This window comes from Actinia tenebrosa, unplaced genomic scaffold (genome assembly GCF_029948245.1).
Source record: "Actinia tenebrosa isolate PJP-AT-01 unplaced genomic scaffold, QUT_ActTen_1.0 PGA_scaffold11__36_contigs__length_13525064, whole genome shotgun sequence".
Taxonomy (NCBI): Eukaryota; Metazoa; Cnidaria; class Anthozoa; order Actiniaria; family Actiniidae; genus Actinia; species Actinia tenebrosa.
The window spans coordinates 2,086,404-2,114,117 of record NW_028292571.1 but is presented as its reverse complement, the minus strand read 5'-3'; the positions used below and the strand labels follow the sequence as shown (position 1 = coordinate 2,114,117).

At 36.4% G+C, this 27,714-nt stretch overlaps 3 protein-coding genes across 5 annotated transcripts; 1 reads left to right on the top strand and 2 right to left on the bottom strand.

The window, feature by feature from the left end:
• Window positions 1-573: 573 nt before the first annotated feature.
• LOC116295452 (aspartyl aminopeptidase) lies at window positions 574-19,103 on the bottom strand. Of its 3 annotated transcripts, none has more exons than XM_031703260.2 (16): window positions 19,041-19,103; window positions 11,029-11,107; window positions 10,008-10,210; window positions 8,501-8,626; window positions 7,963-8,087; window positions 7,164-7,266; window positions 6,570-6,683; window positions 5,859-5,936; window positions 5,186-5,266; window positions 4,853-4,922; window positions 3,914-4,001; window positions 2,965-3,004; window positions 2,317-2,418; window positions 1,626-1,707; window positions 1,225-1,310; window positions 574-874 (listed from the first exon to the last, which is right to left on the bottom strand). In XM_031703260.2, exons 1-16 carry the CDS (start codon window positions 19,050-19,052, stop codon window positions 824-826), a joined length of 1,440 nt encoding a protein of 479 aa, XP_031559120.2. In that variant the 5' UTR covers window positions 19,053-19,103; the 3' UTR covers window positions 574-823. The 3 variants fall into 3 exon arrangements, with proteins under 3 accessions (XP_031559120.2, XP_031559121.2, XP_088883234.1); XM_031703261.2 differs by lacking the exon at window positions 19,041-19,103 and adding an exon at window positions 17,562-17,709; XM_089027108.1 differs by lacking the exon at window positions 19,041-19,103 and adding an exon at window positions 16,953-17,068.
• A 3,296-nt stretch (window positions 19,104-22,399) lies between these two features.
• LOC148912317 (uncharacterized) lies at window positions 22,400-24,715 on the bottom strand. The gene is made up of 5 exons (XM_089027501.1): window positions 24,085-24,715; window positions 23,650-23,723; window positions 23,455-23,546; window positions 23,007-23,116; window positions 22,400-22,919 (listed from the first exon to the last, which is right to left on the bottom strand). Exons 1-5 carry the CDS (start codon window positions 24,463-24,465, stop codon window positions 22,539-22,541), a joined length of 1,038 nt encoding a protein of 345 aa, XP_088883627.1. The 5' UTR covers window positions 24,466-24,715; the 3' UTR covers window positions 22,400-22,538.
• Window positions 24,716-24,937: 222 nt separating this feature from the next.
• On the top strand, window positions 24,938-27,171 carry LOC148912316 (uncharacterized). Its single transcript, XM_089027502.1, has 2 exons — window positions 24,938-25,373; window positions 26,435-27,171. Exons 1-2 carry the CDS (start codon window positions 24,938-24,940, stop codon window positions 26,650-26,652), a joined length of 654 nt encoding a protein of 217 aa, XP_088883628.1. The 3' UTR covers window positions 26,653-27,171.
• Window positions 27,172-27,714: the final 543 nt, after the last annotated feature.

Sequence of the window (27,714 nt, the reverse complement as noted above, 5' to 3'; positions counted from 1 at the left end):
AGGTCTAACCACCCGCTTTAGAACTGGTTAGCTAATAGACCTCTTCTTTGTTTGAGCTGTATTCATATTCATGTGTCTTCTCATGTGCAATCGAGCGCAAACCTTAAACAAAGAAATGATGCTCTAGGGAATGACGTGGTCTGAAATGGGAAAACATTACATCAGAGCCGAAGAGGTCTATTGGTTAGCCAAGGTCTCAAAGCTAATGAGAACTGACACGTACCATTTGAGAACTGGTCAGTTCAAGCCATGCCAATTTTTTAAAAACTTTTGATATCTTACAAGGGATATTTTGGAATATTTCCAAAAAGCTTCTTCAATACTTTAACTTGGAAGTACCTCTGAAAGCACAATCATATCTCTTCTAACAGGTGCAGATCCAGGATTTTTTTAGGGGGGGGGGAGACACCATCCAGGATCTTTTAAGGAGGGGGTGCACCCTTGGCTTAAAAACTTAAACACCAATAAGAAGTAGATATCAGCTCATCTAGGGGGGAGGGGGTGTGCTTTCCCTACACCCCTCCCCTAGATCCACCTCTGTCTAATGACTCGGAATGAAAAGAAGTATAAAAATTCCCATTTTGCTTTAACTTTATTTATTCAAGATTTCTTGGGGATAAATATTATTCTGTTAAACTACAGTGTATAAATTTAGTCTGCTGTAACTTTGGTTACATCTACAAAAAATTCCCATTTTGCTTTTAATTTATTTATTTAAGATTTTTTGGGGATAAATATTATTCTGTTAAACTACAGTGCATAAATTTAGTCTGCTGTAACTTTGGTTACATCTGGAAAAACTTCAGGTATGGATGATCCAAGTTCAAATATTGACAAAAGATGAATCAATACTTGGAAAGTGTTGAAAGAATCCCTGAAAAGTAAAAAGTAAAATATTAATGCCACGGATAAAGTATAATGCTAGTATGGTCTACAGCCAAACTTGACATGCATGCGTGGTCATACAGGGTTCGTGCAGAGGTATCCACTTAACAATCAAGGACTATTCAAGGAGTGTACAAGGACCCAAAAATGAATTTTCAAGGAGTATGTTCAGCTAACTATACCAAGGTTTTACACTTTGGTTGCACATGGCCGACTTTCAGATTTTCCAATCTTTCTGACTAGATCTATTTCAGAACCACGCAAGTAATGATCAAAGCAAAAATTCAAGGAGTTTCGCTAACATAAGTCTGGATGAAGTACAAGGCATCATCGCTGTACCTTGAACAGATGAGAACACTGGTAAATACTGGAAGTACAGCACATCTCTCTGATGGAATGCATTGCCAGTTGTGGTCCTCCGATATCTAAAAAAATTATGATAATAAGACTGTGCGTTAGGGGATGTTCATAATTTATCAATTTCTGGGACGAAGGGAGAGGTAAGCCAGTAATTGAGTTGTACAATTTTAGTTCAAAATATTTATTTCCCAGGCATCCCTCAAAGCCGCAGAGCATATAATAGAATATAATAGTCAAAAGTGTGAAGTTTGAGGGTCGAGATTGCAAATTTAAGGGATATTAGCTAAAAAGTGGGGATTATAAAATCCCCTTAGCCAGTCTCTCTCTGTACTTGCTGACCCAAAGTGTGAGATTCATGGTAAAACTGGGTATCAACTTACCAACAGTTCTCATTCCAAGCTTAGCTGACAGAATAGGTCCAATGGTAGAACCACAAGTAGAATCATTTCTCACGCACACTTCCTGTATCCAACAATAAGAGAAATCACGCAAATTGTTAAAATGTGCAGCAACAATGGGATTGAAATTCTATAAGTTGACAGTTGGTCCCAGAAACGATGTCTTGAATGTCAAAGGCACAGGGGCAGTCTAAAGTCTATATTTTCTGTTGAACTCGAAAGTCCATTACTCTCATGACCAGCCACTTTACATATAAGTCTGAAAGCCTTACTAGTAAGTATGGAAGCAAGAGAATAATATAGCTCTCAGACCAGTAAGAAAAATGGCTGTTGAGGAGGCTAGTAGTTCATATACACTTTATAGTCTATAATAGGCTTATGATGTTTTGGAATCACAAACAGTATGGGCTAGTAGATTACTCTGCTTGCAGGTACACTATAAATTGAAAGACTTATGACAAGTCCATAGTATCCAAAATTAGGATTGTGTTAAGAACACTTTGAATTTAAACTATCTTTTTACATTTTCGGCATTTTCAAGACATTTTGTGGCAGTATAAAAATGCACTGACTATTGGATACAGGTATTAAACCATAGTCCATCTAGCTAGCATTTCAGGTGCAATAATTAAAAAAAGCTTCATAATATTATAATGCTGCAATAGTTTCTGACCTGCAATGGTATGTCCATCTTCTCTGCTACTAGTCTCAAAACACTTGCAGTAACTGCTGTGGTGGCATATTTCTGATTGGCATTGAACTTCAACACCGGACCCTAACCAGGGAAAGAGGATTACTATCATTATCATTTTTGAAGTGTGTCAGAAGTACTCTTCACTATTTGTTAGGGGGAAGGAAGGGGGGAGGTGAAAAAAGGGGTGTATGGGGGAAGAGGCTGAAACCTTTGCTGAAAATCTTTGCATCCTCATTATAGGAGGTTACTGACAGGTTGTGGTGAGCAGGTTGCTGCATGATTTTGCATTATTTTTTTCCAAATTGAGGAATTTATAAATTGTTTTTACTTTTTGAAATTCTTTTTGTCTCTTCCTCAAACTCTTAGACTTTCATGTGCTAGCCTGTTGTGGTCCAATTCCCATCCAGACCAACTTAACACTCAAGGTCTTAACCGAGGAGAACTGACCGAGAAGAAAGTGCTGTCTTTAATTGTAATATTAAATCTGCAAATGGTTAGACTTTCAAGTGGCTCGGATGACCACTTTCAGTCCTATCCATCCACATTTCATTTATTACTAACCAATATTGGAGGGAAGTAAAAGAACAGTACTTGATGAGACTTTACTTTAATGCACTTTTTACCAACCTTATGAAGCTCTGGCCTGTGGTTCTCTTCATGCTTTTCCCTTAATAGAAATGAGAAACGACATTTGTATCAATACCAATATAATAATGCATGACTTCTTTTAGTACTTGCGTGTTGTTGTGGTTGGATGCTTTCCCCAAAAGCAATGGGAAGGAAGCCCTTTCAATTTTGGATACGTGCAGTAAGTTAGTACTCATTTTAAAAAAAAGCTTTCCTTCATATGGACCTTTAGTCATGCAGCAGCCATGTTGAATAGAACGACAGATTTACCCATCCTGGCCACACATTCAAGTGTTTCAGGACGAGGTTAATGCATGCGGTTAAACGAAGGCAATAGTCATGGTGCTGAGAAGATCCATAAAAAAAGCATATGAAACACATAGGTGGCTTGATAGGCTTTTATATAGGTCATGAAACAATGAGTAATGGAATTTTATGGCTGAAACACTGATCAATCAATCCCCTACTCACACTCTACTCACATCAAAGACCATAAAAGATTGATTTTCTTAGGATTACTGATCACATGTTATGTTACCTTAGCAACCCTACATCAAAGCTACTGAAGGCCGTAGTAAATTGTTTTCATTGAAATGGATCATTTTTTTATAAACTTTGTAGTATCTAATTTAATTTAATAGTCTTTCACATAACAAGAAAGTAATATAGATTCTGTACACCAAAATCAAAAATAATTAAGGTGAAATCTCGATTTTGCTGAATATATAATCCCAAAATACCGAATTTGTTTGTATTGTCAATCACTTTTAATAATTATGAAAATCTGTCTTATACGGCACAGTTTTTGAGTTTCATGTCAAAAAGATGACATGTGTGACAAACCTTTTCATGATGTCATTGAAATAAAAACTCTTGAAGTTGCAGAATCAAACATGGTCATGCTTCCTGGCCATAAATCTCTACAGAGCAAATTTAACTCAGTACTTACGAGTAGTTAGGATGAACAGCATGAGCTTGGTCAGCACTCACAAGAAAAGACTTGGGTATGGCCTCCTCAAAACTTGCTGAACCTCCTCCTATTCACATAATGGAAATGCATTTCACAAGAGCCACGACATCATCAACATAATAATAGTGTTCTTTTTTACTATGACTAAGACAACTTCATAATAATGCAGCTTATGTGTCGTCATCCCCCATCAACAAACAGATCTCATAGTACTGTGAAAAATTCATAGGGCATGTGCTGATGCCATTTCCTTAACTGTTCCTGGTACAAGCATTCTGATTAGATAAACAATACTCATGCACTACAATTGGTGGTTCAAAGGATGTTGTATATAGCTATTTCAAAAAACGTTTAGTAAAAAAATTGATGCATATTGCATGTTGCATATGGGATGTTGCATGTGGCATAGTAACCTAGCCCAAACTGCACTATGGGTGATGTGAATACAATCAACGAAAGGTTACAATAATATAAACTTTTCCTAAACTCTGTCTGCACATTTTTCTGGCATAATTATTTCTTCTGTGCTGGCATTATTTTAAGATGATGAATATAATACCCTCCAAGCTTAAGTAAGCGACATGCAACACTCAACAAGCAAGTGGCAGCATGTGACATGCAAAGAATTCTGAATTCATATGAAACCTTCACCAACCTTTTACGAAATGATAAGCTGTATGCTATGATAGCACCTTGCCATTTCACGTGTGTGATGCTATTTCACTGTCATTTAATTTTTGAATATACAGCCTGTACATGAAATCTACTCTTGACTATCATTTTTTATAAGCTTCAAAAAGCTTGAGTCAGTAGACTTTTTTTGGATTGATAGAAGCCAAATCATATCAGATCCCTAGGAGCCATCCATTTGAGAATGCAGAAATGAGAAAATCATTGATTATGCACATTAGTGATTACCAGCGGCAAGTCTTCTCAGAATGATTTCTGTGAGCATTGATCCTGCACCATGAGCACTTACAGAACCAACCTATCCAAATAAGAAAATATTCAAGACCAATTGTTATGAGCAGCAGACCACATCAGTAAAAAACACAGAAGAAAATTAGTGAGGAAATATAAAGTTTGAGCTGCGTCTGTGTATAAAGGATAAAATTAATATACATGATAGGGATTATATAGGTTACTTGGACACTGTGTGATAGAAAAGGTATGCTTACACAACATATTTTAGATGTTAGTTCTTCGATCATCAAAGTAAAGAAGGCGAAAACACAATTTGTGTAATCTCACCTCTTCATTGTCATACAGATTTATGAGCCGTATGTTAGGATCAGTATTGATCGTAGGCCCCTCTAATGACAAGATCAATCCCTAAAACAAAAACAAAACAGGGTTAACATTAACGATAATTTAATAATATTGATTCTCCAGTCAATGATTTTGCAACTGCATAAATTGGTTTCACTGGCTGAAATGCCCTGACCTTGATCTACGATTAGCTATAGTGATAATCGAAACAGCGGTATGCATCAAATGAAAAAAGGAGGATATTGGTTGAACCATTGAGAAATGTGCAGGGTTATCATTAAGGATGGGAGATGTGAGAATGCTTCTGTAACTGAGCAGGATTCTCTGGCTTAGACTACCATTAATAGCTTAGTACTAATTGGTAAAAAAATATTCACTTGGTCCCGAGAACTCTCAGCCTGTTCATGATCTTTTCCTATTATTTCCTATTATTTTTCTCTTATTATTTCATTTCGTTTTCAAAACTTTATGAAAACCCTGTTCATATGGCTAGTGTCACAAGCCAAAACCCCTGTTCAATAGGACAGGATAATACATTTATCATGTTGAGTTCACATGGTATCAGGGATTGGCTGAGGGCTCATGACCAATCAGAATTGAGATACAGAGTAAAATGTATAATAATATATATTAATTGGAGAATAAATGAACTGACCTCTAAAGCAGCAAAAGCATTGACCAGATTATCAAGCCTTGGAGAAAAGATAAATTCCTCCAAGGGTCCACCCAGTACCTGAAGATAGCAGATCGACAAAGAAGAAATCACTTGAAGGATTGATATATAATAAAGCTAGTAAACAAGGGTGAGTAATTGCGTAATTATGACCAGCCGACAGGTGTTGGTCGACAACCACCAAACTGTAGACCACGTGTTGGATGTAGCATTAGAGAAGCATTGGATGACTATCAGCCATGATGCATCGCAAACACTTGAATACTTTTTTGAGTGTCGCTGTTGGCTGTGATGCACAGACAACTCTCAGTAAATTAAGGTGCAGATCCAGGAATTTTAGAAGTGGGGTCACTTTTATGAAGGTTTTACCAGGAATTAGAGGAAAAAAGGGTTACTAACTATGACTGCTACTAACAATAAACTGAGAAATTTGAGCAAAACGGGGGTGAGTAGTCTCCACTTTTACCCCACCCCCCCCCACTCCCTTGTGAATTCAAAATTCCTCTGTGGGTGGGGTATGGATAGTTTCTGAAACTATATACTATCAAAACATTGGAATGACATTATAATGATGAGCGCACACACACTAAATTCATGCGTAGAGAGGATGTGCATGAACAATGTGCATGAACAATGCCTATTAACAGTCCAAGTGGGCTCTCTGCTATAAGCACTAAAAGCAACTTATCTTACAGCAGGTTGGGTATCTGCAAGGCAGAGGTCAAAGTCAACCACTTGATCTGGGTTGCACTCAAATCCCAAATTGTCCATGATGAGCTTCATCAGAAGTGAGTGATGGGAGTCAGCCTAAAAAAGGAAAATAAAATGGATATGAAATAAAAAGATATGTATTTAAATATCAATGGTTTACATTAGAGGTCTTCTGTTTTATTTGACATTTAGGGTTGATATCAGTGTGATAAAGCCATGAATAAGCCGTGTGTAATAAACAAATTAGGTATTACATGTTAATCATTTTTATTAACTTGTTTTCCATAATATAATGTATATATTTAGGCACTGCCTAAAAGCGGAGCTCCCAATAGCACAGGGAGCCCAATATAGATAAAACTGAAAGATGAAAATGAAATTGGGGGAAAAAAAATTTTTCCACAATTTCCACAACCAACATGTACACAACCCACCACCAACCACCCCAGAATTTTTTGCCCTGAATGTTTGCCACACACACATTATTGTAGTACATTACACTCAACTCACATTGCGATTTTTATTGACAGACATAAAAGAGGATGCATCCTTATTTCATGTTACAAATTCACTCACTTTAGTTTTTGGCTTTGGCTCCTTGTCTTGGTCAGAGCCGGAGGTTTCGTCAGATGTATCTTTATTCAGTTGTTCTTGAAAAGTGGTGGCCAGGATTGGTACTCTGAAATCATAAAAGTAAAATACAATTTTCAGCATTTTTGAAGGGAACAAAATTTGTCCTGCATTAATTATGGGTCTGTGCTATGAGGCAAACATCCATGCCATGGACCAACTCCATCTCCCTGGGAGCCAATTTGATTGCTCTATTTTTAACTGGACCTGTTGGTAATAATTATGGCCATAGCCACTATGAGGTAAGCGAGGCAGTTGCCTCAGTAAAATGTCACGAAAGCCCTTCATAACTCTGGAAATCACATTTCTGAGGGTTTCAATTTCAAAACTTTCCAGAGGTGCCCCTAGAATCCCCCTATTTGCTCCCGGCTTTGCCAACATTTAGTTCTGGCTACGGCTCTAATAATGTGTAATAAAAGTCTATTGCAATCTGATCTGCCGAAAACTTATGTTAAGTGCAAAAGATGAAATACAAAGGTAAATAATCAATCATCATGTTTGCTAAACTGTTGTCAAAACTTGGAAACTGGCCAATCAGATTGACTATTAATCTCATCTGGATGAGCTAGCAATATAGAAACATCAATAACTCTCTCATCTGTACAGTCGTAATTAAAGCATATCCCCAAACCAAAGAACGAAACAGGGAGCAGTATAAGGTATTAGTTTGACTGTATTATAGATGAAAATGGACAAAAACTGGAATATAACACTATGAAAATAAAATGATGTCAACTTTTCTTACAAGTGAGTCTCTTTATTGGGAGAGAATTTATCATTCATCTCTCTCTGTAGATGGATTGCCAAGTGCGGTATTCGCAGGATGGGTTTGTTGACATTAACAAGGTGGTGCTCTACCTTATCCCCTCTCTGAAATATTTATCAAATTTAAAAACATCAACCAATTGAAGACAATGATATTTCAATTAATAAAATAAAAGCATGAATGAATGAATGAATGAATGGATGGATGGATGGATGGATGGATGGATGGATGGATGGATGGAGGGAGGGATGGATGGATGGATGGATGGATGGATGGATGGATGGATGGATGGATGGATGGATGAGTGGTTGGGTGGGTGGGTGGATGGGTTGATGGATGGATGGATGGATGGATGGACGCACACATGGAAGGAGGGATGGATGGATGGATGGATGATTGAATGACACATTCACATTATGGCAGAATTAAACCAAGTATTCTTATGGAGGATGGACCATAAAATGCATATTCAAAGTTAATCAAAGAATTAAAAACAAGGTTAAATGTATAAATGCACCTTAACAAGAACCCTGCCAGCAATGGTCAAATCCCTGTCAAACCATGTCCCCCATATACCTCCACCATAACACTCTACACCAACTTGTTGATATCCATGTTTTGTCAGCTTGGACACTGGCTTTGCCTTTATTGACAGAAAGTGTAATAAAAATCAAAAATAAATCATGCATAATCTTCTTGTCACAGTAAAATGTCAAATTTCAGTCCTCAAAATAATAGCCAGCTAGACCATGGACAGTGTCCAGACAAAAGTGACACTACAATCAGCGTCAAAACTAGTTGATACTCATACTATTAAAACTTCCTGTTTCCATCCAGATACAACGCAATAATTGTAGTCCGTAGGATTGTAGTCTGGCCAATTGACTCTTAGGCCGTTAGACCAGTCTTCTTGACCCCTCACTCTGACTGGTCACATGCTAATGAGCCCAATAGACCTATCCCGAATTCGCTTGACTGACCACGAAACAATGGTTTGAAGTCGAGACTGAACTTGATTCTTTTATTCATCAAGTTCAACCTCGACTTGAAACCATTGTTTTGTGACCAGTCAAGCGAATTCGGGATAGGTCTATTTGGCCAACCAAAAACGATATTTGGCACAGCTATTAATTTCTTATAAAACATTTTCCATTATGTACTTTATTTCATCACCATTACCAGTGTTTACAACAAATCCTTGTACACTTATTAAGAATTAAATAAAACTTCCTAAAAATACCTAAAGTGCCCAATATGTTGGTCTGGAAGACTTGGAAAATATTATTGGAACAAACAATAAAATTCTAGTTATTAGTATTTATGGGACATTATTAATAGCATTCATGGGACATTACTAATAGTATTCATGGGACATTACTAATAGTATTCATGGGACATTACTAATAGTATTTATGGGACATTACTAATAGCATTCATGGGACATTACTAATAGTATTCATGGGACATTGGAAGAGATGGAATTACTGGCAAGGAATAGGGAGAGGTTGAAGTCCTTGGTGTCAGCCCTACCTGTCACACAGGCATAAAGGGTACTGATGATAATGATGGGACATTACTATAAAAGTCAGTAGCACTAATTACTCTATTCATATTTCCCCCACTTTTTTCCTCTTTATCTATTGTTTCCTAAAGTATGGTCCTTGTATACGTATGTCCCCTCCTTTTTTCCTTTACTCTCTCATTGTCTCCAAATCAGCATCTCCTATCCTAATCTTCAACTCCACCTTTTTTTCTCTAATTATCGTTCTTTCATTCTTTTTTCTCCTATTTCCCACTTGTCCTCCTCTTCAGCCCTTCCCCCCTCCCCCCTTCCCAATACCCAAGGCTAAGAACAATGGCTGCTCAATGGCTGGACAAGATAACTGGCCACATTGGGCTGAAAAGCAACCGACCTCTAAAATAAAGCACTCCCTCTATTTATCGGCCACTTGACAATTCTTTGAGGGTGGCTGCTTAACAATGGAGGTTTTATTGTACATATATATGAATCATAAATACTGTACCTTAAAGCATGGGCTATCAGTGTGCGCTCCTACAATGGTAAATCCATTACCAGGTTTATACTGACCACCAACAGCAAAAGCAATAATCGTTGATTGGTTCCTGGTGACAAAGTACTTTTGTAGAGGCTTCAAATCCCAGTGATCTTTCTCCACCAGCTCTTGAAATCCTGCTGCTATGAGCCTTTTCTTGCATTCACCCACCACTAGAAAGTGAAGGTCATTATATATCAAATAAAGGCTCATTTTTCGTTATTCATGGGAAGCACAAGTGACATAGCTATGAGAGCCCTTGTCTATCATCAATGCAACCTGGGTTTGAGTCTCACTGGGCATGGTGTTGTATGTGAGTAGATCGTGCTGTTTGTTGATTCTCTCATGTGTTTCAAAGGTTATTCTCCTGGTCCTCCGATTTTCCTCACTCCACAAAAATGACTCCTAGATTCCAATTCGATCATGGAATGAGGGCCACAGGTTTGTTAGCCACTGGCTATTACATAGTCAAACTAAGATAACCGTGAACACCTAAATGGAATGTTGGAATGTTGAACATTTTGTTCTATGATCACATCATTGTGATAGTTAATTAGAAATGAATTGTTCTTCATTATTAGGGATGGATCATTAGATAGTTGATGGGGGCGGTTGCGTAAATCCCCAAAAAAATAGAGCAAGCACTTATACCTCAAAAAAAATATTGTGCAACCTCTTCTGCTAGAAGAAAAAATATCTAGAACTGTACGCAAAAAAATAACGTGCAACCATGCAACCAAAATTCCTGCAACCCCCTTCCCCCATCAATTATCTAATGGTCCATCCCTTAAGGGCTTCAAGCTTAGCAGTAGTTAAATAGTCAAGTACTTGTTAGTGATTCTTTGTTTTGGTTAGTGAAATTAATCGCTGAAAGCGATGTGGATATCAGTGAATATTTACCAAACCCTAAGTCTTTGAGGGACAAGGTAAATATTTACAATATTCACAAAAGTAATAATGAGATAATGATCTAGTAGCTTATGCAACTTACCATGAAATGGTGATGGGCCCCCATTAACAAACTCCAGGAACTTTTTTGCTGCAACTTGCATGGATTCTTGAATAATTTTCTGTTAAAAAAACATCGATTATAAATTCTGTGCTACAAAAATGTAAATGGATATCTTTTGCTAAACACTGGAAAGCAAGAGAAGATTGTGTAGTTCCAGAAATCATCCATACCCACCCCACAGAGGAATTTGGAATTTCGGAAGAGTAGGGGGGCCAGGGAGGTACTCCCTTTGTTCAGATGGTAGAGGTGATTGGCAGTTGATTTTTAAAATGGCCCCTAAAAGGTACGCATAAATTAAAAAGACTCTTAAAGGTACAGCTGTATTTCAGTAATTTACTATTAACCCCGGCTATCAACGCCGGTTATAACGATGATCATATTAAATAAATATTTAGTGCATCATTGTAAAGTCGACAGCAGCATAGCATGGATAACGCGCATAATAAATGACCCCAAAAGGTAGTTATGTTATGGAGTTATGTTGTGTAATTGACTTTTGAGCTGGAACCCCTAAAAGGTCCACACAGGGAACATTTTCAACCCTAAAACGAGTGCCGATCACCCCTACCACCTGAACAAAGGGAGTACCCCCCCCCCCCCCCAGGGTAGGGGGATCAGACAAAGAACAAAATTACAGAGTTTGTGTGGAAGAAAATTGGAATTTCCGGGGGGTAGGGGGGTGTCTTAAAAATTCCTCCGTGAGGGGGGTATGGATAATTTTTGGAACTACACATTATGACCATGTAATGCAAAACTGCACAGAAAAAAAGTATTAAAAAGACCAACACTCAAGATGTCTGACGTATCAATGCTTAAAATGGCTAAAAATATCAAGTATTTATTTGTATAACAAATATTGCACAACATCAAGTACCATTTGGAATTTATAGGTACGAGTGATGTTTTGAAAGTTTTTAAAATTGAGAACTTGAATTTGAGAACTTTCAAAACATCATGAACATCTATAAATTCCAAATTGTACGAGAAATTAAGATTGTTTGATTTTTTGTTTTATAATAAGCTTAACAAAATTGAGCAAATTAATTGGAACCCTACAGAGTACAATTTGGAATTTAATTGCACTCCTCTTGTCCAATCAGAATCGAGTAATTTTGTTGAGTGTATTACAATTGATGAAAGCTAGTTCTTTATTGGCTTAATAGGAGGGTCATGAATTACTTACTTTCTTACTGAGTGAAAGTGCGGGAGATCCCCCAGCCCCCCCCCCCCCCCCCCCCCCCATAAGAATATAAAAACCCAGTGTGTCATAGGTTTCTGAGTGGGACATATTTTATTATAGTCTCAGAAAATAAATATGGTCTTCTCAGATACAAATCCAACTAAGAACTGAACATTATTGAAAAAAGACTAAGCAAAAGTACTATAAATTTGAATACGAAACAAAGAAACTAAGAAACCAAGGCAACAAAACTAGAAGCGTGACCGGAACGAAAACTTTAACAAAGATTAAGAATATATAATTGAAATTTCTTCGTGCAGCACTCACTACTGGCTGAGAACCTGTGAAAATCCTGTGAAAAAACCTGTGAATTTTACACGGCCAATTTCATGTCGATTCTTGGAAAAATCTTAATTTTTGAAACCTGTGAAAAACCTGTGAACATTTTAATCCTGTGTGGGAAAAACCTGTGAATTTTATTTTTTGTGGAGAAACCTGTGAAAAACCTGTGAATTTGGGCATGATAAAAACGCGTTGGAACAGAAACCTGTGAAAAACCTGTGAATTTCGGCATGACAAAAACTCATTGAAACAGAAACCTGTGAAAAACCTGTAAAATTTCAGCATGATAAAAACTCATTGAAACAGAAACCTGTGAAAAACCTGTGAATTTCGGATGATAAAAAGTAATTCAAATAGAAACCAGTGAAAAATCTGTGAAAACAGCTGACATGCCTTTATATAATTCTAATTTTCCTCAAAGTATTTTGAAGGCATATCATCATACTAATCAACAGCTACAGTAAATTTAACATGACATTACAAAAGTTTCTTTATAAAAAATCCTAAAAAGATATCGCATAGGATCCATGATCCTTCTTACAATTCTACTTAAGGATAACAGTAGTATTTTCCACAGAGTGGCTCTTCATCCACTGAATTCCAATTGGAATTTAAAAGTTGATTTTTGCAGAGGGAGGAAAACCAGTAAACCCAGAAAAACCTACAAATAACCAACAAGCAACTCTACTCACTAAACAACGCCACAAGCCCTGCAGAACTCTAACCCAGGTCACATTGGTGGGAGGTGAGCACTCTCACTGCTATGCCACCTGTTATTATTTAAACTATTATTTACTGAGTTCCTGCATATATTATTGCTTATGGAAATGCTTACCTACATGCTTGTTGTTATTAAAAACACCTTTAATTTAGTTAATTGGATGTAAACACATAAAACAGCAGTGCTCTAATATTAAATGTGGCCTGGATCAGCCCAGATATTTGGATATTGGTATAAAAAATACCGTAAGGATTATCAGTAATTGATATATGGAAATTTTGGCTGATTATACTGATAAAAAAAAAGATAAAGACTTTGTTGTCTCCATCCAGTGTTAATATTTCATGATGGACTGAATTGAACATCAAATGGAATATATAATTTAAATACAATTTTGACTTTTTAAAACCTACAGGGGTAATAACACTCTGCAGATATGGGGTGGGTTAATGCTTCAATTCCAACAATGCTGCTTATATATCCCAATGATTTCTGGGTTTGCAATATTGATAAAGCATTTATTATAGCAATAGAGGATATTACATGGGCACGCGGAGATACGAAATTTACGCTGCGCTCACTATAGTGAGAGATTTTCAACACGAGAAGATAAATTTCGTATCTCCAAGCGCCCATGTAGTATTCTGTTTATTATATAATTATCCATAAAATCAACTTATTATAAAAATTATTATAAAAAGTTTTTATTTATAAACCAATAGCTTAAATACACATGGAAACGATATTTTCACATGTGAAAAGGAGAAAAATAGGTATTTTATGGATAATTATATGATAAAATAAATAATGATAATACATTTTTATAAAATTGAATAAATTAACTGAAGAATGCACGGCATTTATCAGATGGTGCGCTCTGCCAGAAACTTATTCTCCTGTTCCTGAAATCCTCAAAGTGAAATCTAATGCTCAAACATTTCGTATTTGTTTTGTTATTATTTTTGATTATAATGTGGTTAGCTGATGTCTTGCTGCTTCAGTGTCGAAAAATAGTTTTTGAAATGAGAACTTTTAAAACTTTTACTAGTAAAGTTTCTTTCGGATAAAGCGTTGATAATTTTTTAAATTTTAGAAAACGGGCATTACTCATTCAAAGTTTAACTATAAGATTAAATCAATGCCTTATTTTGGCTGACTTTTTGATTTTTCCCCTTCTTTTGCAAGAAAAAAAACAACCACAACCCTCACCGCCATTTTGAATATGCGGGCTCGCTTCATTAGTCAGCGGACTTTTTCTTGGTCACATGACGAAAACACGATCATTAATTGGCTGTTGGCATTAGAAAGCAAAAAGGCGGGAATTAAAAGCTTTTTCGCTCATTTTTGCAAGAAACCTTCCTTGGTTGTTTTGTAATGAAGAAAAAACTATTTGTTATAATGTAAAAAAGCCTTCATTAGCTTTTAAAACAAAAAATATTAATTTTTTGAGATGAAAGCAAATATGTTTACTCAAAATGATGCCTCTGCTGAAGTAAAAACGAAGACATCAAACAAAAAACCTGGAGTATATTGCCAAGTATATTGTATTCAAGCAAGCAGTATTATTCAGTGGAGGTAGGTAGTTTAAAATTTAAAAGCTATTTGAATATTGAGTTCTTTAGATATATGCTGTTATGATTTACAAGTTTGCAGCATTTGAATCTGAACTATAGCATTTTCCTCTTTTTACAGCCTCAAAACGCTGATGAAAAGTCACCACAAAACTTAAAAACTACAGACTGTGCTTCCCCTTTTTGCTGGTTAGCTCTGGTTTAGCGTATAAAAGAGCTGGATCTTAGATAATGACTAACTTATGAGCTCTGGTCTATAATGGCTCTTGCCAACTGGTCAGTAAAAATAATTCTTATCATGGCAAAAAAAGAGGATAAGCTTAATATCTAGTTATAGGTAAATAACCATTTCTAGAATGCATGCATTGTTTTCAGGCTTTAGTTATTGAAGGATTTCAAAAGAAATTTATCAAAAGAATGACAATAAAAAAAGTTGAAAAGTTGAACTTCATTTTTTTAGATCATGGTCAATGTCAGACTTGAGATCATAACTCAGTATTAAAATTGCAAAACCCCAGTATAGCGACCTCTTTGTAGCTTGGAATCAAATTTTGCTATCGTATAGCACTTGACATATAAGTTAGATAATATAATGATTTAGAAATTGTGAATGCATAACTAATATGCATAACTGAAAGAGATGGGAAAACAGAAAGCCTTTTTTTGTAAATTAACAATAAAAATTTAGTATTACTATATGTAGGTGCCATTTATACATATTCCACAGTGATTTGCTGCTTCTGATTAATGAGCTCTGACTTAATGTTTTTGAAGTAGGATTTTACAGATTTTCTCAAAACTTGCAACGTAAGACAGGTTTTTCACAGATTTTAAGTGTCCATATTCACAGTATAATAGGTTTTTTTTCCTTATTAAAAAAACCTGTGAATATAATTTTCACAGGGTATTTTTGTAGAGGTTTTCTAACTAGAACATTTTTGCAAAAAACCAGTGAAAATAATATTTACGGGTTTTTCACAGCATTTTGAACCTGTGAAAGTGTCCCTTTTCACAGGTTTTTGACAAATTCAAACCTGTGGGAAAAAACCTGTGAAAAAACCTGTGAATTCTTTTCACAGGTTTTGAAACCTGTGAAAGTGTACGTTTTCACAGGTTTTTAAGGTAGTGAAAACCTGTGAATTTACAGGTTTTTCACAGGTTAAATTTTCACAGGTTTTTCAGGTAGTGAAAACCTGTGAATTTACAGGTTTTTCACAGCTTAAATTTTCGCAGGTTTTTCACAGAATTTTCACAGGTTCTGGAACCTGTGAAAGTGTCCTTTTCACAGGTCTGGATGTTTGAAAATCCTGTGAAAATCCTGTGAAAAACCTGTGAAATTTCTAAAATACAGAGATATTTTTCACAGGTTTTTCACAGGATTTTCACATGTTCTCAGCCAGTAGTGACTAACAAAGCTAAGATTTTGAAATCTTTATAAAGGACCAAAAGAATACAAGAGCATGGCACGAATAAGGAAACTAAATGCTCATTAATTATTCATGATATTTTGAAGTCGTTAAATAAACTGACAGATCATGTCTCACCAGGTTTAAAGTGTTTGATCAGGTTTAAAACCATGAGGCTATGCCTCGTGGTTTTAAATCTGAACAAACAGTCCTGCTCATTTATTAAACTATACATAATATATGCTATTGTAGGACATGACTACTAGCCAAATAAATTTGCATATCGCATTTGAATAGAATTCCCTGTACACGTATTTACTTCAGCTTGCGTGCATGAGAACTCTAATTTCACTTCCAAATTATAACCTACCTTTTTACAATAAAGCTTTCACATTTAGCAAGCACTTTTTAAACAGTTTAAACTATCTGCCTGGCTGTAAATACGACACGACTGGAGTGTACCGAGGAACAATAAGGTAGAGTTGGATCCTAATATGATATCAGGATATGAGGCAAAAAACTACTGACCAAACTTGTGTTACCTTTAGATAGAGTTAACAATAAACACAATCCTACAAGGAAAACGAATAAAGAAACTCTGCAAAGGATCAAAGGATCTACACTCACATGATAACCTAGAAAATATTCAAGTTTATAGAACAAGCTGATCAGACACGTCTTACCTTTTCAGCCATATCGAAATCACATGCTAAAACCACAGGGTCCCTGTTTCTTTTGCAAACTCACATCCTTTCACATCCCTATAATGCCTTTGAAATTTTGAAATCTTTATAAAGGACCACCCTAAATGCTCATTAATAATTTATGATTTTATATTGAACTCGTTCAATAAACTGACAGATCGTTTCTCATCAGGTTTAAAACCACGAGGCTATGCTCATTTATTTATTTTAGGATCTACATTCATATCATAACCTAGAAAATATTCAAGTTTATAGAACAAGCTGATCAGACACATCTTACCTTTTCAGCCATATCGAAATCACATGCTAAAACCACAGGGTCCCCATTTATTTTACAAACTCACATCCTTTCACATCCCCATACTGCCTTGCATTTTTGGGGGGTAATTCCAATCAAAAAACTGTCCCAAATTGAAAGGTTTCTTAATTGAATTTATACTATACCTGCTTTTATCTATACAATACTGATTATCAGTTTATTCCAAGTTATTTTTGCATGTGCAGATCATCAAGAGTTTTGGTCTCACAGAAAATCATAGTTAACTATGAGAAAATATATTGACTTACAAAAAAGTGTTTAAAATTTACCTTAAACGTCTTCAAGCTTCTATTTTTTTCTGTTTTTGGATACCAAACAAGGTATTGTCAACATTGTCTGATCAGCCTTCAGCAAAACAAGTGGGTTTTTACCCTCTGGTTATCCCCCAAAAGACGCAAAGTATTATGGGGATGCTTTCCTTTTGGTTTTCCTTAACTTACTTAGGAAAATAAATTTCAATGGTAAAAATTCAATATATGCATATTTTACAATGTATATCCCAACCCTAACCTTAACCATGGCCACTCAGCCATGAAGTGTTTGCTTGGCTGCTCTCCAATGTTTGTCATATTTAAAATGATGCTTCATTGGCGTATGCATTGAAATATTTTATTATAGTATCTAAAATTCATGAATATAATTAATGAGCATTAAGACCAGTCTATCAGGTCCTTCAAATCCATCACATGCATGGATCTTTTCTGTATACCTGATATTAAGTTCAACATGGATATCTTTATATAAAGATTTTGAAATCTTTATAAAGGACCAAAGGAATACAAGAGAATGGCACGAATAATAAGGACCCTAAATGCTCATTAATTATTCATGTTTTTTGAAGTCGTTCAATAAACTGACAGATTGTGTCTTATCAGGTTTAAAACCACGAGGCTATGCCAATACGAAGTATTCGCTTGGCTGCTCTCCAATGTTTGTCATATTTAAAATGATGCTTCATTGGCGTATGCATTAAGATATTTTATTATAATTTCTAAAATTCATGAATATAATTAGTGAGCATTTAGACCTATCTATCAGGTCCTTCAAATCCATCACGTCCATGGATCTTTTCTGTATACCTGATTTTAAGTTCAACATGGATATCTTTATATAAATATTTTGAAATCTTTATAAAGGACCAACCTAAATGCTCATTAATTATTCATGTATTTTTGAAGTCGTTCAATAATAAACTGGCAGATCATGTCTTATCAGGTTTAAGACCACTAGGCTATGCCTCGTGGTTTTAAGCCTGATCAAACACTCCAGCTCATTTATTAAACTATACATAATATCGTAGGACACGACTACTAGCATAATTAATTTGCCTATCGCATTTGAATAGAATTACCGTGCCATGGGACAATTCCCGTACTCGAAGTTACTTCCGCTTGCGTGCATGAGAGCTCTAATTTCACTTCCAAAATATAACCTACCTTTTTACAAAAAAGCTTTCAAATTTAGCCAGCACTTTTTAAACAGCTTAAACTATCTGCCTGGCTGTAAATACGACACGACTGGAGTGTACAGAGGAACAATTAAGGTAGAGTTGGATCCTTATGATATCAGGATATGGGGCAAAAAACTACTGACCAAACTTGTGTTACCTAAGATAGAGTTAACAATAAACACAATCCTACAAGGAAAACGTATAAAGAAACTCTGCAAAGGATCAAAGGATCTACATTCACATGATAATAACCTAGAAAATATTCAAGTTTATAGAAAAAGCTGTCAACACCCCTTACCTTTTCAGCCATATCGAAATAACATGCTAAAACCACAGGGCCCCCGTTTCTTTTGCAAACTCAGTTCAAGTCCCTCGAAGATCCTGTAGACACTCGATCCTGTAGTTGTCAATCATGTTTTTTCCAAAGCTTGGCATTAGCTATTAGAGGTTGAAGAAAAAAGAACTGTTTTAAGGAGAACAGTCCGATATGGCGTCTATTTCGTCTTATAAAGAAAAACGCTAGTCGTTTCATAGCTATGAAGAGTTGAGGGGATTGATGGGTTGCACAATGGCGGCCATTGTGGTACCGTTAACACCCGCCCCCCCCCCCCCCACCCCCCCGGGCGTTAACAATGGATGCTAATGAGAAATTTTTTGTTAAATGGTACCAACATGGCCGCGATGACGTAACGCGCAAACGAAGAATCTATGAGTTACGTCACAGGTAGACCAAGCTTGGTTTCTGTGGTGTCCTGCTATAAGGAAATGTATGGAGATTCATCAAAAATTTCAATAAAATCATTGAAACGTGAAATAAGGCCTCGAAATTTTACCCGATCATTGAGAAATAATTTCTTACTGGTGGGGAAAAAAATCTTAAAACGGGCTAAATTCAAAAAATAACCACGCAGAGCGAAAGAAGTGCTATTTCTCAATGATCGGGTAAAATGTCGAGGCTTTATTTCACGTTTCAATGATTTTATTGAAATTTTTGACATTTTTTTTTGCGCGCGCCTTTATTTTCCTATATAATCCTATGGTATCTGATGTTGATCTTATGTATATATATTCTGTCAGAGTATTTTTTTACTCTTTCGCATTACAGAGGACATTATCTTGATCTCGAATTTTTAAAAAAATTAATTATTTAATTTTTCCGATTTTGTTTTCACCATTCACTTTAATCTAAATTGGGCTCCCTGTGCCTCAATGGATACGGGATAGACAAAGAGTACGTCCGATAGGTACGTCCTTGGTAAAGTTGAAAAAAGGTTTCTTGGATGTTTTAACATTTTTTTAAATTACATATTTAATTTTTTTTATTTTGATGTCCTTTTTTCTTTTTTTCTTTCTTTCTTTCTTTCTTTCTTTCTTTCTTTCTTTCTTTCTTTCTTTCTTTCTTTCTTTCTTTCTTTCTTCCTTCCCTCCTTCCTTCGTTCGTTCCTTACTAAACCTCAATGGTTTTCGCGCCATTTTGCGGATTCAGACGCGTGTGTACTTGGTTGCTGTTCTTGATTTTCAGGTTTAGTTCGAATTCGTACGAAATTTCCGTCCTTTTTTATGTCATGTATCAGCAGAAAGGAAAATATTGAGATCTTTTCGCATCCAGGAGACGAATCAGCACTTTTAGAAACTTCAAAAAGGTAAATCATTATTTTTTGATAGATTTTCGATGATTTTGTGTGCTTGCTGAAGCTCGTCAGTTTAGAAAGTCTAGAGCATTTTAGCCGGAGGAGCTGACTAGACTAGCTATAATCAAACTTGTTGTTAGTAAACGCGAGATTACAAAAGCCAGAAAGAAATATATAGAATACCTCCTCCAAATTGAATTGATGTAGATAAAGCTTGAATTCCTCCACTCGACGAAAAAATGGATTTGTCATGTAGGCAAACATATAGACAAATATATGGGCAAATATCATATTTGACTAATAGTAGACAATATTTGCCCAATGACTGTATATGATATGTACCTACACATTTATCCCATGGGCACAGATGGCAAAGTCCGTATGGCCCAGTAAAATCCCAAACGGCAAATATATAGCAGATATCATATCATCCATACATTTACCCGGTAGTAAATGTGAATGCTCATTTGATATGTGCACGTATTTGCCCAGCCCGTATATGTGTTTCATGCCTTACGTATACCCTGTGTTTCCCCAGGCCGTATATGTGATTCATGCCTTACATATACCCTGTATTTTCCCAGGTCGTATATGTGATTCATGCCTTACATATACCCTGTATTTTCCCAGGCCGTATATGTGATTCATGCCTTACATATACCCTGTATTTTCCCAGGCCGTATATGTGATTCATGCCTTACATATACCCTGTATTTTCCCAGGCCGTATATGTGATTAATGCCTTACATATACCCTGTCTTTGCCCAGGCCGTATATGTGATTAATGCCTTACATATACCCTGTATTTTCCCAGGCCGTATATGTGATTTATGCCTTACATATACCCTGTGTTTGCCCAGGCCGTATATGTGATTAATGCCTTACATATACCCTGTGTTTGCCCAGGCCGTATATGTGATTTATGCCTTACATATACCCTGTGTTTGCCCAGGCCGTATATGTGATTTATGCCTTACATATACCCTGTATTTTCCCAGGCCGTATATGTGATTTATGCCTTACATATACCCTGTGTTTGCCCAGGCCGTATATGTGATTTATGCCTTACATATACCCTGTATTTGCCCAGGCCGTATATGTGATTAGTGCCTTACATATACCCTGTATTTTCCAAGGTCGTATATGTGATTTATGCCTTACATATAACCTGTGTTTGCCCAGGCCGTATATGTGATTAATGCCTTACGTATACCCTGTCTTTGCCCAGGTCGTATATGTGATTAATGCCTTACATATACCCTGTATTTTTCCAGGCCGTATATGTGATTTATGCCTTACATATACCATGCGATATGCTCTGACCGTATATGTGATTAATGCCCCCTTAATGCCTTAGATGTACCAGCGCGTCTTAGCCATATTTGCTCAGTTGAATTATGCTCATCATATTTGCTAAATTTAACTATGTTATCAGTCTTCAGCTATTGTCACTTATGGCAGGCCAAAAAAAATAGAAACGATATATGCCGTGACAACCACCTCATACTTTAAACATAGCTAACCTATGTTAAGAAGCAGGAAAAAAGACATAAATCATACTGAAACATTTTTATTGTGAATTTCCTTTTCTTGACGACTGATTAACTATGAACAATTTGTTACCTACAACTAATTGAAAATGCTAGTTCTGTAAATTAATTATAGGTGTTTGATTCATCTTGTGACAGAATTTGTGAAAGAAGATCATAATATATTTAGTTGTCAATCGATCTTTGGCTTATGTACGATTCTTTTTAGATATTCTGTAGTAGTACACTTCATTTATAACTGCAAAAATTTAATTAAGGACACCGAACGTGGTTGGGTTTCTACGAGTTTTATGAATTAAATCTTGTGTCACTGTTCCTCCGTTCCTTTGGCCTGATTTCTAGGGTTTTCGTTCTTCTTTCGATTACTTGAACGTTATACTCGTTTACTTGAAGAAATCCAAAGGTCAAACGGTATAGCAGCGGCTATTTAAGCCTATTGACCTTTGGATTTCTTCAAGTAAACAAGTATAATGTTCAAATAATCGAAAGAAGAACGAAAACCCTAGAAATCAGGCCAAAGGAACGGAGGAACAGTGACACAAGATTTAATTCATAAAACTCGTAGAAACCCCAACCACGTTCGGTGTCCCAGTGCCCTTGATTTGATAAAAACCTTTAGGCTCTCAATGCCCATTCGGGACCTCCAGATGGCCTTGGGCGTCTTGACGGCTCTCCGATTTTCCACTTCAAAAGCATGGTGAGACTGCGCTCTGACAGCCTCCTTTTTGCTTTTCGGTCCATGCTTTCCATGAACTGGTTAGCTAGGGGGCTTCTCCATGCCAGAGGGTGTTTTATTAAAACTTTACTCTGCTTAGTAGGGCCCCCTTCGTTATCAGAGCCACTGTCCGCTGTATCGTCATCAGCCTGGTCATCCGCCTCTGACATCGACTCCTCTGATGACATATACTCCAGTTTCATAATTGCCTTGACTTTCTCTTTGTCCCCTGGTGATAGCGAGGTTGACAAGTCCGCTGCCTTGGATCTGGATTTTAGGAGCTAAAAGAAAAAAGAAAAAAAACAACACCGTCAGTCAAAGTTTCTTATTAAACAAAGTCATAATCGTTGCAAATTCAGTTTACTCACATTTTGTTTTCTTTGTGTTTTCCGCTGCATCTTTTGATGCCTTCCAAGGGCCCCTGAACGCTCCCCTTTCTTTCTCTTTCTCCTCGTCAGAAAGTGACTTTTAAGGGCAGCTGAAATTATATCAAGTACCCATATATTAAAACTTGAGACAAAATTTGTTAGAAATGTTGGCATTTGGCCGACAATTACTCCTTTAGCATCCATATTTTTTTGCTTTGTTTTGTTTTGTTTCGTTTTTTTTTTTTTTTTTTTTTTTTTTCCCATGTTATTTTATTTCAAACTGCTTCCCCTCCCTTCGGCATTTGAATATTTCTAAAAGGATTTCGTTACCCCCTCCCCCCCCCCCCCGACCACCACCCCCCCCCTTTGTCCTCACCCCTCCCCCCCGGGTTAACTTTGATAGGTGCATAAGGCCTTTCGCACTTCGTAATATAAAATACATAAATACCTTCTAACTCGACGGCAGAGACATCCTTATGAACATTCAGAACTCTATCCCTTATTGCGTTATTAATCTGTTCGTTGACGTCATCTCTGAAACTAATTAGGAAATACCATATTTGAGTGGTAAGTGGAAACTTAATATGGAAAGTAACTATGGATGATTCAGACAATATCATTTTTATTAAATTTTCATACTTACGCTTTAGTAAAATCCCATATAAGAGGATTTTCTTCCCTGTCCCGTAATTTCTTTGCTACCAAGCGTACTTCAGACTGTAATAACATAATATAATTCATTAAAATCATAAGATGTACCTTAAGTTATTCTTAGACATAGTAATAATGCTTTCATTATTTTTATGGCTGTGATTGTATAATATTGGGGAAAAAATCGAAATCAAATCAATTCCTTTACAAAAAAGGAAATTATCATTATCATTCAGTGTCTTGTTATTGGAAATCAATAGTAAAGTTTGGTAGCATTAACCACTGCCATGGCGGGTTTCCCGCCAATTTTAGTATTGCATAAATTATACCGCTACATAATTATACCAACTACTCTTCGCGCCAAGAATTCCCAGTAAAATTATCAATAAAAATAGCTTGCTTTTTTAAATATTGCCACTTTACTTACTGCAACAGCCTTTGAGACAGTAATCTTGGTCTTGCTGTTATCCTTATTCTGCTGGCTTTCTTTTAAGGCCGCTAGTATTTGGCGGTTTTGTTCTTGCAGTTCTTTAAACTGTTTTACAATCGTTTCGAAATTTGAAGAAATTTCTTCTTTTTCGCTGTCGGGGTCAACGTTCTCATTCTCGCTTGTTGCTTGCAATAGGCGATTTCTGTGTTCTCTTAGCACATCCTCGTTACCACCAGGGACAGAGGGAATAAGTATATTAAGCCTTTGAGAATTGGCGCCATTTTCAGTATGTCTACTCGTACTGCTTGTACTGGTAGTTGCAGTAACAGAATGGATTGGCATTGGGCGTCCTGGTAAAGGTGTAGATGTTCTTCCCATTTTTTGATCGCGACGAATGAACGCAATTTATAAGCAAAGACATAGAATGTGCGGGAAACTAGATGACCGACAGAGTTTGTTACCTGTTTGTGACCAAAAGGCGAATGAACGAATAAGTACACCCACTGAACAAATCTACCCCCTATCTATCACAGCGTATCACGTGACTTGTGATGACATATACGTTCATATAATGAAGTCTAATAATAAAAAAAGGAATAACTGTCTTATAAAAATGCTGAAGTTGTATCCAGGATTCATGTTAAGTAATATATCTATTATCTTAAAGCTATTTGCTCCATTTTATAAAGTTATGAAATTTTTTCTAAAGCCTAGATTCACGAAATATCATTGCAATAAACTTGATTAGCTTCTAGCTCTAAAACCATCGTACCATTATCTGCCGCCAACAGTGACAGCTCTAAGGAAAAGGGTGCGGTAATAAAGATCCGGCGTGCTTTTGTCCAATGGCATGTGGTTGATGGACGTGGAACTTTATTACGCTGGAATATGGCTTTTAGCCATTCAAAATGCTTGGATTTTGAGTAATTATCCCAATGATACACACCGTCTTTTTAATTATATAGTTCTGGAAAACAAAATGTCTTCTGCGATGTCAAAGCGTTATCATTGCTTTCATTGTAACGAAGATCTACATTACAGAGTATTTTGCCGTCACAAAGAAGAATTTTATGATCCTTTAACAATTCAATGGCAATTACAGCGGAATGACGACGAAGACTCAAATGATAGTATTTTCACTCACGAGATTGACGGCCAAAACGACACTTCTTCTAATGACTACAGCGAGATAAACGTTTTGGAACAAACTGATCAAGACTCCTCTGATGTGCCAAATACAAACCAACCATCAAGTGACGAATTCTTACCAGCTACTTCACAAAAAGGTATTGATGTTATACGTTTATTTGATGATTAGATTATATAATCTTTAAATGTTAAAGTCAAACTGCATATAGATAAAAGACTGAATCTTTAACAAGCGGCTGATTTGCACATGATCTAGCTCCCCTATTGGATTTACTACCAAGCATTAGTGTTATTGAAGCGAGATTAAGTTAAAGGTACAAATGATTCTTTTCTATTTCTATCTTAGCCTCGTTTTCACCGTTACTTTTAAGAAGGGTGCATTATTAAGTAATCGGCTTATGGTTGCCATCAAAACCTCAGTGTTCATTCAGAAAGGTTCATTCAAAGAGTTTATAAAATCATAGCTAGAGATAACTCATTTAAAACGCCAAAAAGAATTTACTATGTTCAAATGGATATTGCTGTACATTTTCGTCTCCAAATCAATTCATGACTGTGGTCATCCTGAGATAGCATGGTATCCGGCAAAACATGTTTGTCAAGTTAGAGAAATACAATTATAAGTAATTTATTTAATATGTCTCTTGGGTTTTTTATTTTCGATTTATCATTTTTCTTTCACGAATTATAAATTGTTGTTTTGCTGACTTAGAAATTTATATTTTATTTTCAATGGAAATCATTTATTTTCAGAGCAAAATTTGGGTCAAAATTATGCATTTAGGGACCGGTCATTATTTAAGTTGGAGGGGGGGGGAGGGGGGGGGGTGGAGGAGAAATTGTCAGTGAGGCAAAAAAATTTCAAGGCCCCCCCTTTGAAGGCATCCAAGTTTATTGAAAACCCCCCATGGATTGTAGTAAAAAATTTAAAAATTTTCCCTAAAAGTCATTTTTAAATTTCAAGACCCCCCATTTTTCACTAGCAAAAATTTCAGGCCCCCCCCCCCCCCAATTTTTTCTTTCCCCCCTCCCCCCCCCCCCCCCCAACTTAAATAATGACCGGTCCCTTAGCCCATGAGGTTTTTTTTACTGACATTTTTTTTCTAGTATTATAATGGTTTCAGACTTTATCTTATACTATGTTGCAGTTATGCAATGCCGAATGAATAAAATACATCGTATTTGCTTATGTTTAAAGGAGACGGAATATATAACTTTGAGGAAGAAGATCAAGTGTTTTGGGATGACAAGTCGGACAGTGAATCTGACCATGAAGAGATAAGAGGAAATGAAAGAAGGAGATTGGTTGAAACTTGGGATATTGATATCGAAGACCTAGAAAGAGATTTTGAACAATCTAGTGCAGAAATAAGCGTTGCCGTCGAAGCAAGTTCCCGAGTGACCCTTATTAACTAGATTGCCTTGTTTGTGTGCTTTTGGTCTGCATACTTTTCTGTACCAGACCGAGGCATTGATATTCTCCTCGCCTTTTTTAAAGCGATTTTTCAGGTTTTGTGTGAGCTTTCGCCAATCATTTTCCCAACCGCAGTATTGGTTTTCCCGAGCTCCTTCAAACTCTTGAAAAATTATCTTTCTTTTAAAGATAAGCATTCAAAGTATGTTGTTTGTCCGAAATGCGACACCCTATACCGTTTTCAAGACTGCATAACAACAAGATTCGGGCGTGTCATTGCTAAACCATGTTCTCACATTGCTTTTCCGAATCACCGTCAATTGTTTCGCCGCACACCTTGTGGAGCGGAATTGCTTAAGGAAATTCGTTTGAAAAATGGACAGACGAAATTGTACCCACGTAAAGTTTATTGTTATAAAAGCATCAGAGAGACTCTAACTCACTTTATTAAGCGACCAGACTTTGTACAAAAATGTGAGATTTGGAGAAATCGGAATGTACCGGATGATATTTTAGTTGATATTTACTATGGCCAAGTGTGGAAAGATTGGCAATATTTTAACGGCACTCCTTTCCTTGCCCAGCCTAATAATTATGCTTTTATGCTGAATGTTGACTGGTTTCAGCCTTTTAAGCACAGTGTCTATAGCGTTGGAGTCATATATATGGTCCTCCTAAATCTTCCGAGAAAAGAAAGGTACAAAGAGGAAAACGTAATAATAGTTGGGATAATACCTGGTCCACACGAGCCCAAATTGAATATCAATACGTACTTACAACCACTTGTAGCCGAATTGAACTTATTGTGGCACGAAGGCATCCAAGTTCGGCCTCATGGGAGTAGAACAGCAAGATGTTTTCGAGCTGCCCTCCTTTGTATTGCTTGTGACATTCCTGCACTAAGAAAAGTTTGCGGTTTCTTAGGATGTACTGCTCACCGAGGGTGCTCAAAGTGCACAAGATTTTTTCCCGGAGATTTTAGTAGCATGAATTTTTCAGGTTTCGAAGATGACGATACACTAAGGACAAATGAAGAGCACCGAAGAGAGGCTCAGAAAATACTC